Source organism: Balaenoptera ricei, chromosome X, assembly GCF_028023285.1.
Source record: "Balaenoptera ricei isolate mBalRic1 chromosome X, mBalRic1.hap2, whole genome shotgun sequence".
In the NCBI taxonomy this organism is placed as follows: Eukaryota; Metazoa; Chordata; class Mammalia; order Artiodactyla; family Balaenopteridae; genus Balaenoptera; species Balaenoptera ricei.
In genome coordinates, this window is record NC_082660.1 from 96,748,538 (window position 1) to 96,766,162 (window position 17,625).

Sequence of the window (17,625 nt, forward strand, 5' to 3'; positions counted from 1 at the left end):
TCTAAGGTCAGAAACAAGACAAGGATGCCCACTCTTACTACTTTTATTCAACATAGCATTGGAAGTTTTAGCCAGAGCAACCAGGTAAGAAAAAGAAATAAAAGGCATCCAAATTGGGAAGGAAGAAATAAAGCTGTCACTATTTGCAGATGACATAATACTATATAGAGAGAACCCTAAAGACTCCTCCAAAACACCGTTTGAACTAATCAATGAATTCAGTAAAGTCATAGGATACAAAATCAATATACAAAAATTTGTGGCATTTCTATACACTAATAATGAACTATCAGAAAGAAAAATGAAGAAAACAACCCTATTTACAATTGCTTCAAAAAGAATAAAATACCTAGGAAAAAAATTAAACCAAGGAGGTGAAAGTCCTATACACTGAAAAGTATAAGACACTGATGAAAGAAGTTGAAGAAGTCACAAATAAATGGAAAAGATATTCCATGATCACACACTGAAAGACTTAATATTGTTAAAATGTCCAGACTACCCAAAGCAACTTACAGATTCAGTGATATCACTTTCAAAATTCTAATGCCATGTTTCACAGAACTAGAACAAAAAAGTTCTAAAAATTTATATGGAATCACAAAATATCCTGAATAGCCAAAACAATCTTGAGAAAGAAGAATGAAACTGGAGCTATCATGCTCCCTGATTTCAAACTAACCTACAAAACTACAGTAATCAACATAGTATAGTATTGGCACAAAAATGGAGACAAAGGCCAATGGAACAGAAGTGAAAGGTCAGAAATGAACCCACAGATGTGTGGACAATTAATCTGCAACAAAGGAGCAAGGAACATGCACTGGAGAAAGGATAGTCTCTTCCATAAATGGTGCTGGGAAAACTGGACAGTCACATGCAAAAGAATTAAACTGAACCACTATCTTACATCATACACAAAAATTAACACACAATGGATTAAAGACTTGAATGTAAGACCTGAAACCATAAAAATCCTAGAAGAAAACACAGGTGGTAACTCATTGACATTGGTCTTAGTAATGTTTTTGTGGATCTGACTCCAAAGACAAAGGAAACAAGCAAAAATAAACAAGGGACTACATCAAACTAAAAAGCTTCTGCACAGTGACGCAAACCATCATCAAAATGAAAATGCAACCTAATGAATGGGAGTAGATATTTGCAAATCACATTTGCAATAAGGAGTTAATATCCAAAAAGAACTCATGTAACTCAACAACAACAAAACAAACAATCCAATTAAAAAATGGGCAGAGGATCTGAGCAGACATTTTTCCAAAGACATACAAATGGCCAACAGGCACATTAAAAGATGTTCAACATCACTAATTATTTGGGAAATCCAAATCAAAACCAAAATGAGATATCACCTCACACCTGTTAGAATGGCTATTATTGAAAAGACAAGAAATAACAAATGTTGGAGAGGATGTGGAGAAAAGGGAACCTTCATATACTGTTTTTGGGACTGTAAATTGGTGCAGCAACTATGGAAAACTGTATGGAGGATCTTCAAATACTTATGAATAGAACTACCATATGACACAGCTATTCCACTTCTGAGTGTTTATCTGAAAAACATGAAAACAGTAATTCAAAAAGATAAATGCACCCCTATGTTCATTGAAGCATTATTTACAATAGCCAAGATATGGTAACAATCTAATTGTCCATCAATGGATGAATGGATAAAGCAGATGTGGTATATACACACAATGGAATATTAGCCAGCTATAAAAAAGAATGAAATCCTGCCACTTGTGACAACACAGGTGGATCTTGAAGGTCTTACGCCAAGTGAAGTAAGTCAGATGGAGAAACACAAATACTGTATGATTTCATTCATATGTGGAATCTAAAAAAACACACACACACAAATGAACAAACAAAAACAAACTCATAGATAGAGATCAGATTAGCAGTTACCAGAGGGGAAAGGGGTTGGAGGGGTGAGCGAAACAGGTGAAGGAGGTCAACTGTATGGTGATGGATGATAATTACACTTGTGGTGGTGACCACTTTGTAGTATATACAGATATCAAATTATAATGCTGTACACCTGAAATATATTTTTTAAAATGAGAAGAGTGTTTCAAGAAAGAGGAAGTGGTAAACTGCATTGAATGCAGCTGAGCGTTTGAGATGAGGACAGAGAAATTACCACTGATTTCGCAAGATGGATGGGAGAGGTGTTACCAAAGACGTGGTAAAGAACAGTGTCTTATTGAAACAGATTTAGGAGAAAATGGAAGTGGAGACCATGACTATAGAGAACTTCAAGAAATTGTGCTGAGTGGAATAGAGAAATGGAGCTATAGTTTGGGAATGTGAGGTATTGTAAGTTTTTTTTTTTAATAAATGGGACATACTATAACATATTTATATGCTGATGGGAATAATAGATTGGTGACACAGACAGTATAATTACTTGTGTTAAGCCTTGAGAAATCAGGGGACTGGAATCCAAAGTATAAATAAAGGGGATGGCCTTTGATAGGAGCAGGGGTACTTCACTGTAATGATAATCTTACATTTATTGAGCTCTTAGTATGTACCAGATACTATTCAAAACACCTCACAGGTATTCATTTAATCCTCAGAACAACCCTATGAAGTAGGTACTATTACTACCCTCATTAATTTTAAAAATGAAAAAACTAGGGCGTAGCAAATTTAACTAACTTAAAGTCACACAGCTAGTAAATTATAGTCAGTATTTGAACATGGCATTAGATCCCACACTCTTAACCACAATGGAGGAAGCTAGAATGTAGGCACAAATGTAAGTAGACAGTAGATTTGGTGATAAAAAGATGAAGTCCTCATGTGATTGCTTTTATTTTCTCAATGAAATATGAAGCAGGGACTTCCCTGATGGTCCAGTGGTTAAGATTCCACGCTCCCAATGCAGGCGGCCTGGGTTTGATCCCTGGTCAGGGAACTAGATCCCGCATGCCGCAACTAAGAGCCCGCATGCCACAACTAAAGATCCTGTATGCCACAACTAAGATCTGGCACAGCCAAATAAATAATTTAAAAAAATATATGAAGCAAAGGTCCATATCAATATGTATAGATCAGTCTCATTCCTTTTAATGCCAACATGATATTTTATCATATGGTTGTGCTACAATTTGATTACTTAACTAATAAGTCCCCTATTGAGGAACTTTTAAGTTGTTTCAAGGTTTTTATTACAATACTGCAAAAAAATATTCTTGTGCATATATATATATATATGAGCATATTTATAAGTATTTCTGTATAACGGACTTCTAGATTTTTTTAGATCTTCACAATTAAATTTTTAAAAGATACTGTTGTATATTAACGCATGTATGTGGAACCTAGAATAATGGTACAGATGAAACGGTTTGCAGGGCAGAAGTTGAGACACAGATGTAGAGAACAAGCGTATGGACACCAAGGGGGGAAAACCGCGGTGGGGTGGGGATGGTGGTGTGCTGAATTGGGCGATTGGGATTGACATGTATACACTGATGTGTATAAAATTGATGCCTAATAAGAACCTGCAGTATAAAAAAACAAAAAAAACAACTAATACTAAACTTTCTTTGGGTTATTTGTATAGAAATACGTTAATATAAATGTTTCAGACATTACATGAAATTTCTAAAAATCTTATATGTTCTGGTATAATGTTATAAGTCATAATTCTAGTTATTACTTTAAAAGGTATATCTCAGAAATAACTAAATTTCCTTGTCAATTGCATTATTATGAACTTTCATCAAATCTTTAACCATGGTCATTTTTAAGTCTTTTGTCATTTACAGACAGTTCTGGGTGTACTCTGATGCTTTTGCAAATATGTTCCTATAAAAGGGTTTCATCTTCAAGGAATTCATGGAAAAGACTCTGACAAGTACAGGTTTCTGGTAACTGACTACACTGCTGAACTGAATGAATAAGCATTTTCAGAACTCTAATGGAAAACCGATGAATTCATAAAAGTGCTAACAAAAGATCAAGATGAAAAAAAAATTAATTACATGGGACTGAGTGAACAGATGAGGATGATTATAATTTTTGTGACTTTCTGTTTGAATAAAAAAAAAAATCCCACAAGGACTCAGAGGCAAAAAATATACAAATCAATTTTCACTGCAAAGTAAAGGAGCTGTTACAGTGGAGGATTACTGGACTGAATGTCAATATTATGACATAGTATGAGTGTGTTTCGTGTTTGGTAATTGCAATCATTGTTGCTTTTGTTGTGGTCATCCATTTACAATGCTTGGTGTCAGTTTATTTATCTCTTGTAAAAATAAAATACAGTGTGTGTGTGTGAAAAAAAAAATCGGGGGTTGCCTACATTTAGTGCTGAGAGCTTTCCTTTTTCCTGTATTCTGTTTTTGTTTTTTTGTTTTTTTCTGGGTAGACAAACTATTCTTCACTTACACTAAAACTTTCTTATGAAAGATTATTTCTTTGCTGAAATTGTTTGGTTTAGAGGCCATGTAGATTTGCTTATTTTGTTTATACATCCATGCTTTGTGAATAAATCTGCCATGTTTTATTACCTAAAAAAAAAAGATACTGCCAAATTGTCTTCCTAAAGGGTTATACTTATTTATACTCCCATCCAATGTGTATGAGAGTGTGTATTTTCCATACCCTTGGAAACATTTGATGTTATCAATCTTTATAATATTAACCTTCAGACAGGTTATACAAACATGACACCTAGTGCCCAGATCTCGGTTTCTAAATACCTTTTTTTTTTTCCAATAAAGGGAACTAGGGCACCATGTAGAAATGGTTGATTCTATCACTGGGGTAGGGAATACACACAAGATGAGCCTGGAACATCTTGTAGTGCCAGAAAATAAGGAAGTAATCAAAAAATGGGGACATGTCAAAATGACATAGAAGCTCCCAATGGTCAAAGCTGGAACAATTTGAACAACAAAGCAATGATAGTATTAGGTTATAAGTCATAGAATAAAATAAACATCCATTAGTCTATGCTGTTATAAGTAAATAAATGGGAGAGAAGGGACATCTTCCTCAGAGAATTTCAATTAATACATACAGATAAAATGGAAGAAACAGAAAATCACCATTAGGTAAACACCACAGCAGTAATTGTCACCATAAGAACCACTAATGAATGCTAAATTTGGTGGGCAAAAGTATGATGAGAAACAGAATATTTGAATGGTCTCAATGTATCTTCCTACAAGATATTCATTAATTATAAAGAGGAAAATAGTAACTTTATAGTGAAGCATAGCAGACAGTACCTTAACCAAATGATCAAAGTTAACATCACCAGTATTAAGACATGTCAGCATCAGGTATCTCCTGATATGATGCACTAAAACAGACACAACACCATTTTGGTGGTATTCTCACCAACAATGCATAACCTCAATCTAATCATGAGAAAATGTCAGACAAACCCCAATTAGGGGCATTCTATAAAATAACTGACCAGTGAGAACTGTCACAATTAGGAACAGATTAAGGATACATGATAATAAAATGCAATGTGGAATCCTGGATCATAAAAGGACATTAGTGGGACAAACAAAAAATCAAATAAGGTCTGCACACTAGTTAATAGTACTGCATCAGTATATTTTCCGGGACTTCCCTGGTGCTGCAGTGGTTAAGAATCCGCCTGCCAATGCAGCGGACACAGGTTTGAGCCCTGGTCCGGGAAGATCGCACATGCCACGGAGCAACTAAGTCCGTGTGCCACAACTACTGAGCCTGTGTGCTACAACTACTGAAGCCCGTGCACTCTAGGGTCCACCTGCCACAACTACTGAAGCCCGCACGCCTACAGCCTGTGCCCTGCAACAAGAGAAGCTACCATAATGAGAAGCCTGTGCACTGCGACAAAGAGTAGCCCCTGCTTGCTGCAACCGGAGAAAGCCCTCGCGCAGCAACAAAGACCCAACACAGCCAAAAAAAAAAAGATTTTCATAGTGTTGATAACTGTACTATGGTTATGTAAGATGTTAACATTGGGGAAGCTAGGTGAAGGATATATAGGAACTCTTACTATTTTTGTGACTTTTCTATCAATCTAAAAAGGTTTTTTAAAAAAGATGCAGCAAAAAAAAAAGAGAGCTAATTCTCCTAATTTGTATTACTACTCTGAACATTTTTCTTAGTTTATCAGTCATTTATATTTCAGTTTCTCTATAAATTTTCTTTTCATTTACCCACTTTTTAGTTGGATTCTTGACTTCTGTATATTAAGAAAACTATATGCATTCTATGTTATGGAAATTAGCTCCTGTGTGTGGCAAATTATTTTCCAGTTTGTCTTTTGATTTTTTTTTATGGTGGGTTAGTGTGTATACGTGTATATAGATTTTTTTAAACTGATGATTTCTGCTGACCTGTGGACAGAAAATAAGGAATAGTAGCCAAGTGGCTTTAAGTCTTCAATAGTGATCAAAAGACCACAGAATAGGAACAATATTTTATGGAAATGACTTTGAGAAACTTTTTCTTTCTTCCATTATAAGTTACATTTATTTAAACATTTACATACAGTAAAATTCGTCCTTTTTGGTGTACAATTCTAGGAGTTTTGACAAATGCATACACTCATGTAATTATAATCAAGATACAGATAATTTCCATTATTAAAACAAATTCCTATGCTACCTTTTTGTAATCAGTCTCTCATTTTTAACCTGTCACCCACTGATTTGTTCTGTTCCCATAGTTTCATCCTTTCCAGAATGTTATATAAATGGAATCTATCAGTAAGTAGCCTTTTGAGTTTGGCCTCTTTCACTTAGCAAAATGCATTTGAGATTCATCCAAGTTGTTGCATGTATCATAGTTCATAATAGTTTTTATTGCTGAGTAGTATTCCATTGTATGGATATATCACAGTTTATCTATGCACCAGTTGAGGGACATCCTCCATTTTTATTTTCCTCTATTGTTAATGGTCTGCAGGTCTAGTAAAGGGCAGAGGTGAGATTTTATACCCAACAGGAAGAAGTTTCTTCTGAAAAGTCCAGCTTAGAAGTATGCTCCTGGGTAACATGTGCAAGAGGTTATACCAGTATAACTTACTTCTTGTCCTTTAAACTATATTTAAAATTGGAGTTAATCCTAAGTGAGCAGTATATCAAAGGAATAGATGTTTGTCCTGAGTATAGTTAGATGATATCCTCAGAGCAGGCCTGACAAATATTCTGGAAGCCAAGTCACTGGCAGAATATTAAAATTTTCTTTATTTAAAAAAATACTGAAAAAAGTAAAAATCAGCCCAAATCACACTTTAAAAATTTTATAAAGCAAGTCCTCTTTCAGCCTATCCAATCCCACCTCTAAAAGGTTTACAGTTTGGTATGTGTATTTCCCAGCTTTTTCCTAAGTTTATTCAGAAATATCTATATATACATATACCATACATACACAAATGCTTTTGTTTATAAAAAAGTATTCTATATATATATATGTGTGTGTATATATATATATGTATATGTGTGTATATATATATATACACACACATATATATATATATAAAACTTTTAAATGTATTATAAAATCCTGGACATCATACAGGTCAGAATGCATTAATAGATATATCCCATTATTTTAATGCCTGTATAGTATTCCACTAAATGGATGTGCCATAATTTATCCATTCTCATACTGACGGACATTTAGGTTATAACCAGTATTTGTATGTGTGTGTGACTTTATTAAAATATAATTCAGATAAGATAAAATTCACCCATTTAAAGTGTACAATTCATGATTTGTAGTATATTCACAGAGTTGTACAATCATCACCACAATTTTAGAACATTTTCATCAAGTTCTAAAGAAACCCCCTACACTTCAGCTATTACCCAAAGCCCTAAGCAACCACTAATCTACTTTCTGTCTCTGTATATTTAGAATCATATAATATATAGTCTTTTGGAGTGGCTTCTTTCATTTAGCATGTTTTCAGGGTTCTTCCACGTTGTAGCATATATCAGAAGTGTTCCATCCTCTTCTACTTTTTGGAAGAGTTTGTGAAGGACTTGTATTAATTCTTCTTTAATGTTTGTGAGAATTAATCTAAGAATCCATTTGAGCCTATGCTTTTCTTTATGGGTATTTTAAAAAATTACTAATTAACCACTTTACTTATTACAGGTAATCTTCAGATTTTCTTTGTCCCCCCCCCCCCCAACAATTGGTTTCAGTAGTTCGTGTATTTCTAGGGATTTTTCTATTTCAAATAAGTTACCTAATTTATTGGCATAAAATTGTTCATGGTGTTCCCTCATAATTTTTTATTTTAAATTTTTATAAGGTTGGTAGTAATGTTCCCGCCTTCATTTCTGATCCTAGTAATTTGAGTCTCCTTTATTTCCTGGTCAACCTACTGAAAGGTTTATCACTTTTGTAGGTCTTTATACAGAACCAACTTTTGGTTTTGTTGACTTTTTATTCTCTATGTCATTTATTTATCTAATCTCTTATTTCCTTCCTTCTGCTTTTTCTAGTTAGTTTCCTTCTCTTTTTCCAGTGTCTTAAGGTGTAAAGTGAGGTTATTGATATGTTATCTTTCTTCTTTTAAATTATAGGCATTTGTACTTAGGCATTTCTCTCTAAGCATTGCTTTAGGTGTATCCCAGAAGTTTTGGCATTTTGTGTGTTCATTTTCACTCATCTCAAATTAATCTTGTAATTCCTTCTTTAACCCACTGGTCATTTAGAAGTGTGTCTAATTCATATTTGTGTTTCCCAACTTTCTGTTATTGATTTCTAACTTCATTCCATGTGGTCAGAGAACATACTTTGCATGGTTTTAATCCACTTTAATTTATTGAGGTTTGTTTTATGGTATGTGATATGGTCTATCCTGGAGATGTTTCATGTGCACTTGAGAAGAATGTGTATTCTGCTCTTGTTAGGTGAAGTGTTCCATAAGTCTCTTTAAGGTCTAGTCGATTTATAGCATTGTTCAAGTCTTCTATTCCCTTGTTCATCTTCCGTCTAGTTCTTATTGAAAATGGGGTACTTAATTCCCCAACTCTTATTGTATACTTTTATATTTCTCCATTCATTTCAGTTTTTGACTCATGTATTTTGGTACTCTGTTGTTAGGTGCATGTGTGTTTATAATTGTTATATCTTTCTGGTGGATTGACTTTTATCAATATAAGATGTCACTCTTTATCTATAGTGACATTTTTTGTTTTAAAGTCCATCTTAAATAGACTTTAGATAATAGTATAGCCACTCCAGCTTTCTTATAGTTGCCATTTGCCTGATATTTTTCTCTATCCTTTAATCTTCAGTCTGTATCCTTGAATCTAAAGTGTGAATCCAATAAATAGCATAGAGGTAAGTCTTGTTGTTTTTTCCCAGTTTGATGATCTTTGCCTTTTGATTGGATTGTTTAATCTATTCATATTTATTATTAATATAGGTGGACTTACGACTGCCATTTTACTGTTTCTTTTCTATATGTCTCAAGATTTTGTTTCTCCATTCCTCTTTTTGCTTTCTTTTGCATTGAACATTTTCTAATAAAACATTTAAATGTCTTTAATATTTTCACTATATATTTTTAGTTATTTCTTTAGTGGTTGCTCTAGGGTTTACCATATACATCTTAACTTAATTGGCTTCAGCTATATACTAACTAAATTCCAATGAGATATAAAAACCTTATTCCTATATAAACCTATTCCTTTTCTCACTTTCTGTGGTATTATTGTTATTATCATTATTATTTCTACATTACAAACCCAACAATATATCATTATAATCATTACTTAATATAATTTTATGTCTTTTAAAGAAGCTGAGAGAAGAAAGAGCAAGTATATATTTACAACATTTTTATATTAACCTTCTTATTTCCCATTTCTTATTTTCTTCATTCGTTCCTGTGGATTTGAGTTACCATTTTAGAGTCATTTCTTTAATCCAATACAGCTTTGTTTCCACCCACTTCCTTTGTCTTGTTATTGGTAAATATATTACAGTTTTATATGTTATAGATCCAACAATGCAACTATATACATATTGTCTTATAAAATAGCTTTTTAAATCAATTAAGAAAGGAAAAATGTATTTTGACTGTCTTTTATAATTACATAATTACCTTTACCCATGATAATTTTTTAGATGTGTAGATTCAAATTACTGTCTGAGGTCACTTGCTTTCCACCTGAAGAACTTCCTTTAATATCTCCTGTAAGTCAGGTCTGACAGCAACATAGTCTCCCAGTTTTTGACTATGTGAGAATGTCTTTATTTCGTCTTCATTTTTGAAAAACAGCTTTATTGAATATAGGATTCTATATTGACAGTTTTTTTCTTTCAGCACTTTGAATATGTTTTCCCACTGCCACCTCCATTGTTTCTGATGAGAAGTCATCTATTACTCTTATTGAGATTCCCTTGTAAGTGGCTTCAGTTGTCTCATGTTGCTTTCAAAAGTTTCTCTTTGTCTTTGGGTTTTAGCATTATTATGGTATGTTTGTTGATTTCTTCTTGTTTATCCTAATTGGGGTTCATTGAGATTCCTCAGATGTGTAGATAATGTTTCTCATCAAATTTGGGATGTTTACAGCCATTATTTATTGGAATAATTTTTCTGCTCCTTTCTTTCTCTGATATTCCCATTACAAGTATGTTGGAGTGCTTAATGAATTTCCATTCTTTTTTCTTTCTGATCTTCAACCTGGATACAATTATCCCATTAAACATCACAACCCAATGAGGTAAGTAGTATTATTATCCTCATTTTTATAGATGAGAAAACTGAGGCTCAGATTAAGTGACTTGCCAAGGTCACAGAGTGGTAAGTATGGCTGTGAAGTTCAAACAGGTCTGACTCCAAAGTTTGTACTACTTCCTCTATATCATATCATCTTTCTATTCTCCAGCAACTACAAACAAACAACTGGGGGATTTGGGGTAGGCTGCCTCTCTTCTAGAGAGCTCTTTCTTTCTACCCCTCTTTAGTATTCTTTGCTAGTATGGTCCTCTTCTAAAATTAATATATCTAATCCCTAACATGTAATAGACAATGATTCAATGTTTATTGCTTTGAATTCAATCATTACTCAATGGTAGCTAGCTTAAATGACTATGAGAACATTAATGTTTTGATCTAAATTCTTTCATTAGAAAAAATATAAAGCTATTTGAAGACAGTGATAACTTATGGGGAAATGTCCATTAAATATGTCTACTAACTTATGAAAACTACCTACTGTTACTGCTGATAGGTCTCATGCTGATGTTTAGGCCTGGAGTCTTGGTCATTTATTTACTAGGAAAATAAAATTAGGGACAAATGGGCTCTAGAGATAAATATTTCAACACTTGATTAGTTTTTTAGTTTTGTATATATAGGAGGCAGTGACAAATATTTAAGACCTCATATAAATTATAATGATTAAAAAAAAAACCCTTGGAAGTAATCCACTGTAATTTATCCTGAGAAAATGATACTCTTTATTCCTTACCCTCCATACTCATTATATTGTCTATTCTAGAGAGTGTTTGATTATAGAAAATGTTTTCTACCAATTCTTTCCAAAAGCTGAAAGGGATTTTAATTCAGTTTTCTCTCCCTCAGTTAGCTTCTCTTCTTCAATTCCAAATAAATTGCTATCTATATACAAATCCTAGATCCTAGATTCTGATGCAAGAAAGACCTCCTGGGACTCACAATCTTTATGTCTTCTAGCTGCCACTGATTTCTGTAGTATTATCTGTAGTAGATGATATTAGAGAAGCAGCCTGGAGATCTGACTGCTGCTTTTTGTTCTTTCCAAATTCTATCACCAATATTTTCCCACGTAGTTTATATCCATTTACTAGACGCAATGCTTGCCATGCTATTTCTGTACCTAAAAGAGAAAGAAAAAACATCAGTTTATATGTGGCTTAATCGATTTTATTCCAAGTCTAGTTTATGTTGTTTTGCCTTGGAGTTCAGTGTAGGCTATAAGGCCACGTAATTATTTGATTTTATTGTGTTTTCTACAATCTCAAATTTGTAATAACTCAGCAAGATTAAACTAATGGCTAAGAATAACAACAATAAAATCTTAAAATGGATATTTGAGAACTTTCTCCTAATTCAATGATACAGGTAAAGAAACAAGGATACAGACAGTGTGCTTAAGAGGGTTAAGCTATAACTAATAATACACAAACCTCTATCTTAGATAACAGATTATAAGTACTGTAAGAATGAAATCATTTTCAAAATGGGGAAGACAAATAAAAGAAGTTATCATGGTATTGAGGACATTTTGCTACTTTTTCCTTTTGATCAGAGAGTGGTTGTAGGAGCCCTCATTAGGATAAGTAAGTTTAAGAATGCTTGCAGGCATATGGAAGCTTGAGGTGTAAGAGTATATAGCATATAGCAGGAGGATTTGATTTATGGGTCTCAGAGCCTGGATGTGGGAAATTAGGAAGGAATGGAATTACTGCCTAGAGTCTGTGAAATCGTAAGTGGACAAGCAATGTTTTTAGATTGAACCAATTTATGTCTCATATATGTATGCACTACAAATTTTCAAATGCATGTATAATTACTAAAACGGCTATTTATTTAGAAGTACTTAGTGTATAGAGCCTTTTTATTACATATCTTTTCAATTAATGGATCATATTAGGTGGGGGTGCATGAAGTAATTTTATAAGTTTAAAAAGGGTTCTCACACTTGAAAAGACTAAAAATCACTAGTGTTGAGGATCCACAAACCTTTAATGAGATAGGAAAGATGGTACAATGCTGTATGAAAAGAATGCAGGGGAGTTTGGCGCTGCTCATGTGTAAAAGCACTTCCCTTTAAATAGATTACTAGGCTGTATATAAATGATGATACTTTAGGGATAATAAAAGGCACAGCTCCTACCCAGCCCCCACCAAAAAAAGAAAGTCTGGTCTGTCATAGAAACTGAAATTCCTATACAGGTATAACTTGTTTAACTGTACTTTGCTTTATTATGCTTTGCAGATATTGCAGTTTTTTCCCTCAAATTTAAGGTTTCTAGCAACCCTGCACTGTCAGATGACGGCTAGCATTTTTTACCAAGAAAGTATTTTTAAATTAAGGTATGTACATTGTTTTTTTAGACAAAATGCTACTGCACACTTAATAGACTACAGTATAGTACAAACATAACTTTTACATGTGCTAGGAAACCAAAAACTTCATGTGACTTGCTTCATTGGGATATTCACTTTCTTGCAGTGGTCTGGAACTGAATCCGTAATATCTCTGAGATATGCCTGTATTATTCCTCCCTTTGGTTTAGGATACTGAAATCATGTATTAAGATGCAAACAATAGTTAAAAGAATATATCACCTACTAGCTAATTAAGAATTACTAATGAATTAGCATAATATAGCATAATAGCATAATATCTTGCAGTCTCTTAGTCCTAATAGGGCATAATGCAAGTACGAGTGTTCTGATCAGAATACCAATATATTAATAATTAACATAATTATAACTTGGACTAGAAATACTATTTTCAGCAAAGGGAAAGTAAATTTTGATGGCGTGAGTAGGAAGCGCCAAGACTGAGGAACAGTCAGGACAAAGGTGTAAAGTGGTCATGCACTGTCAAAGGAGGAGAGGAAGCACAGAAGGGAAAGTAGAGAAAAATTAAAAACATGTTTTCCTTAGTTCTCTTCCCTTCCTCCCAGGCGCTTGTCCAAGCACATGCTTCTCATGTGCTGTAGAGAAATCAAAGCGCTATATCTAAACGAGGGGATAAGTAGTCACTAATGAACTTATGCTACAACTGAGTAATTATCCAGATGAAGCTACTTACTGGGAAAAGTGATAAAAGCCTGCCCCCTCATTCGTCCAGTCATCATTCGGAATTGAATTGGAGGTCCTTTCTTCTCCTGGAACCGAGCGAATAATGAGACAAGATCTCCTTCGGTCACCCGAGGGCTAAGGTTCTTCAGGTATAACACCTAATATAAACCAAGAATCACCAGAAATATCACATTAGGGAGGTAAGGCAACTATTTAATTGTAGTAGGAATTAGTTAGTTTCAGATAAAGATGGTGGATTGAACACATGCATCTAATTTCAATCCCTCCAGAAAACTCTCCAAAAACTATAGAGACTTTTTTTTTTAATATAAACTGACAAGGTAAAGAAGAACAAGGAAAGGAGGCAATAGCAATATTCTGGAAGCTGGAAAATAACTGAATGAGTGTACTCAAGAAAGCTGAATCTTAAACCAGCAGTGGGGAAAGCCAGGAACTAACCCAATCTACACCTAAGAATCCTCAAACAGTTTAGGAACTGATATATTCAGGTGTCTCTGGAAATGGATGTAAAGAGCTGGGGTTAAGATAAGGTGGGTAGGTTGAAAACTCTTTAAAAATAGGTTAGATCTTTAAACACCTCCCCTATAATATGCTACTGGGTAAAGACCACTCCCAATCTTGGTGAATACTGGAGGTTCATTCTTTGAACACAGGGAGTACTAGATACAGTTGAGGATGTGAATACTGTTCCTAAAAACTAGGAGATTAAGAGAATTAATGCATTCTGAATGATGAGGATACCCCAAACACTTCCTCCCATTTGGCTCCCACAATGCTGGTGGTACCCTCCCATGCAAGAGTTTTGAAGTCTTCTCTGGGGAATATGATTACCCCAAGAGGAAAGATCTAAAAATGCTGATTTGGGATGGGGAATTTCTCCAAGAAATGGACGAGCCAGATGACTTTAAGTGAAGCTCAAAGTCAATAAGGATCACTCATTTGCTCAGAGCTTCCAATCTGTTTTTGGCCCCTACTCATAAATATGAGCACAGATTATCAGGCATCTGAGAAAAGCCTCTAATGTGAAAGAGAACAGAACAAACAAAGAAATGAAAGCAAATGGGAGAAAACAGAAACTATGCAAGGACCAAAAAAAAACCTTCAAAAAGCCATCACTAATACCCTCAGAGAAATAAGAGAAAATATTCCATCTATTACGAATGGGATGCTATAAAAAAAAGAAATATTCAAGAAAACAAAAAAGAGCTCTTAAGTGTGATTGAACTTAGTTCTTATCGGCTTAAAATAGATTGTTATAAGATGTTTTGAGTAAGTTCCATTGTAATTATGAAGAAAATACCTATAGAGGATACACAAAAGAAAATGAGAAAGGAAAAAAGCACTTCACTACCAAAAATTCATTGAAATACAAAGGAGGACCTCAAGAAAGAAAAGGAGCAACAAAAGAGCTACAATACAGAAAACAACTAATAAATGGCAATAGTAAGTCCTCCCTATCAATAATTACTTTACCTATAAATGGATTAAACTCCCTAATTAAAGACGTAGAGTGGCTGAACAAATAAAAACCAAGATCTGACTATGTGCTGTCTGCAAGAAACTCACTTTAGATTTAAGGCCATACATAGGCTGAAAATGAAAGGATAAAAAAATAAATTCCATGCAAATTGTAACCAAAAAAGAGCAGGGTTGGCCATGCTTATATAAGATAAACTAGACTTTAAGTCAAAAACTTTCAAAGGAAACAAAAAAGGATATTATATAATGATAAAAAGGTCAATTCACCAGGAAGATATAACTATTATAAATATATATACACCCAACATCAGAGCACCTAAATATATGAAGCAAACATTGAAAAAACTGAAGGAAGAAACAGACAGCAACACAATATTACTAGGAGATTTCAATACCTCACTTTCAATAGCAGAAGAAAAACTAGAAAATTCACAAATTAGTGGAAACTAAACAACATACTCTAGAACAACTAATGGGTCAAAGAAGAAATCAAAAGAGAAATTAGAAAATACCTTGAGACAAATGAATATGAAACCACAATATACCAAAATTTATTGGATGCAGCAAGATCAATACTAAGAGGGAATTTTATAGCATTAAATGCCTAAATTAAAAGAGGAGAAAGCTCTCAAACAACTTAACTCTATACTTCAAGGAACTAGAAAAAAAAGAACAAACTAAGCTCAAAGTTATCAGAGGGAAATAAGAAAGATTAGAACAGAAATAAATGAAATAGAGATTAGAAAAATCATAGAAAAAAATCAACCAAACTAAGAGCTGTTTTTTAAAAAGATCAACAAAATTGACTAACTTTAGTTAGGCTAAGAAAAAAGAGAAGACTCAAATAAAATTAGCCGTGAAAGAGGAGTCATTACAATGGATGCCACAGAAATAAAAAAGGATTATGAGAGACTACTCTGATAATTACATGCCAACAAATTGGATAACCTAGAAAAAAGGATAAATTCCTAGAAACATAAAACCTACCAAGACAAAATCATGAAGAAATAGAAAATCTGAATAGATATATAACTAGCAATAAAATTGAATCAGTAATCAACAAAGAAAAGCCCAGGACCAGATGGCTTCACAGGTGAATTCTACCTAACATTTAAAGAAGAATTAATACCAATCCTCCTCAAACACTTCCAAAAAACTGAAGAGGAGAGAACACTCCCAAACTAGTTTTATGAGGCCAGCATTACCCTGACCAAAAGCAGAAAAAGACATTACAAGAAAAGAAAACTACAGGCCAATATCCCTGATGAATACAGATGCAAAAATCCTTAACAGAAAACTAGTAAACTGAATTAAAAAGCACATTTAAAGGATCATACATCATGACCAAATGGGATTTATCCCTGTGATGCAAGGATGGTTCAACATATGAAAATCAGTCAATAAGATATAACATATTAACAGAATGAATGATAAAAATCACAAATCATCTCAAAAGACATCAATGGACAGATATTCCAGACAGAAAATCAATAAGGCAACAAAATGACACAATAGAACAGACAGACTTAATTGATATTTTCAAGACATTACATCCAAACAAAAACAAAAACAAAAAACACCAAATCAAACAAAACAACAACAACAACCAGAATACACATTCTTTTCAAGTGCACACTGGAACATTCTCCAGGACAGACCACATACTAGGACACAAAACAAGCCTCAACAAATTTAAGAGGCCAGGGATTATTTCAAGCATCTTTTCTGACCACAACAGCATGAAACTAGAAATCAACCACAGAAAGAGAAACGAGAAAAAAAATGATTACATGGAGATGAAACAACATGCTACTAAAAAAGCAATGGGTCAAAAACAATGAAATCGAAGAGGAAATTAAAAAATACCTTGAGACAAATGACAATGAAAACACAACCATACAAAATCTATGGAATGCAGCAAAAGCAGTCCAAAGAGGGAACTTCATAGTGATAAAGGCCTTCCTCAAAAACAAGAAAAATCTCAAATAAACAACCTAACCTACCACCTAAAAGAATTAGAAAAAGAAGAACAAACAAAACCTAAAGTCAGCAGAAGGAAGGAAATAACAAAGATCAGGGAGGAAATAAATAAAATAGATATCAAAAAACAATAGAAAAACTCAATAAGCCAAGAGCTGTTTTTTCGAAAATGTAAACAAAATTGACAAACCTCTGGTCAGGCTCAACGAGAAAAGAGAGAGAACCCAAATAAATGAGGAGAAATCACAACTGATACTGCAGAAATACAAAAAAACCATAAGAGAATACTATAAACAATTATATGCCAACAGATTGGACAACCTAGAAGAAACGGACAA

General features: G+C 33.6%; 1 protein-coding gene across 4 annotated transcripts in view; it reads right to left on the reverse strand.

The window, feature by feature from the left end:
* Positions 1-7,548: 7,548 nt before the first annotated feature.
* RBM41 (RNA binding motif protein 41) overlaps positions 7,549-17,625 on the reverse strand; it is a 62,943-nt gene continuing 52,866 nt past the window's right edge. For 3 of the 4 annotated variants that reach the window (XM_059911036.1, XM_059911035.1, XM_059911033.1), the window contains 2 exons: positions 13,818-13,965; positions 7,549-11,870 (listed from right to left, as the gene is read on the reverse strand). In XM_059911036.1, the coding sequence (XP_059767019.1) occupies positions 11,704-11,870; positions 13,818-13,965 (315 nt within the window). In that variant the 3' untranslated portion in view covers positions 7,549-11,703. The remainder of the gene's footprint in view (positions 11,871-13,817; positions 13,966-17,625) is intronic. The other variant, XM_059911034.1, reaches the window with a different exon arrangement.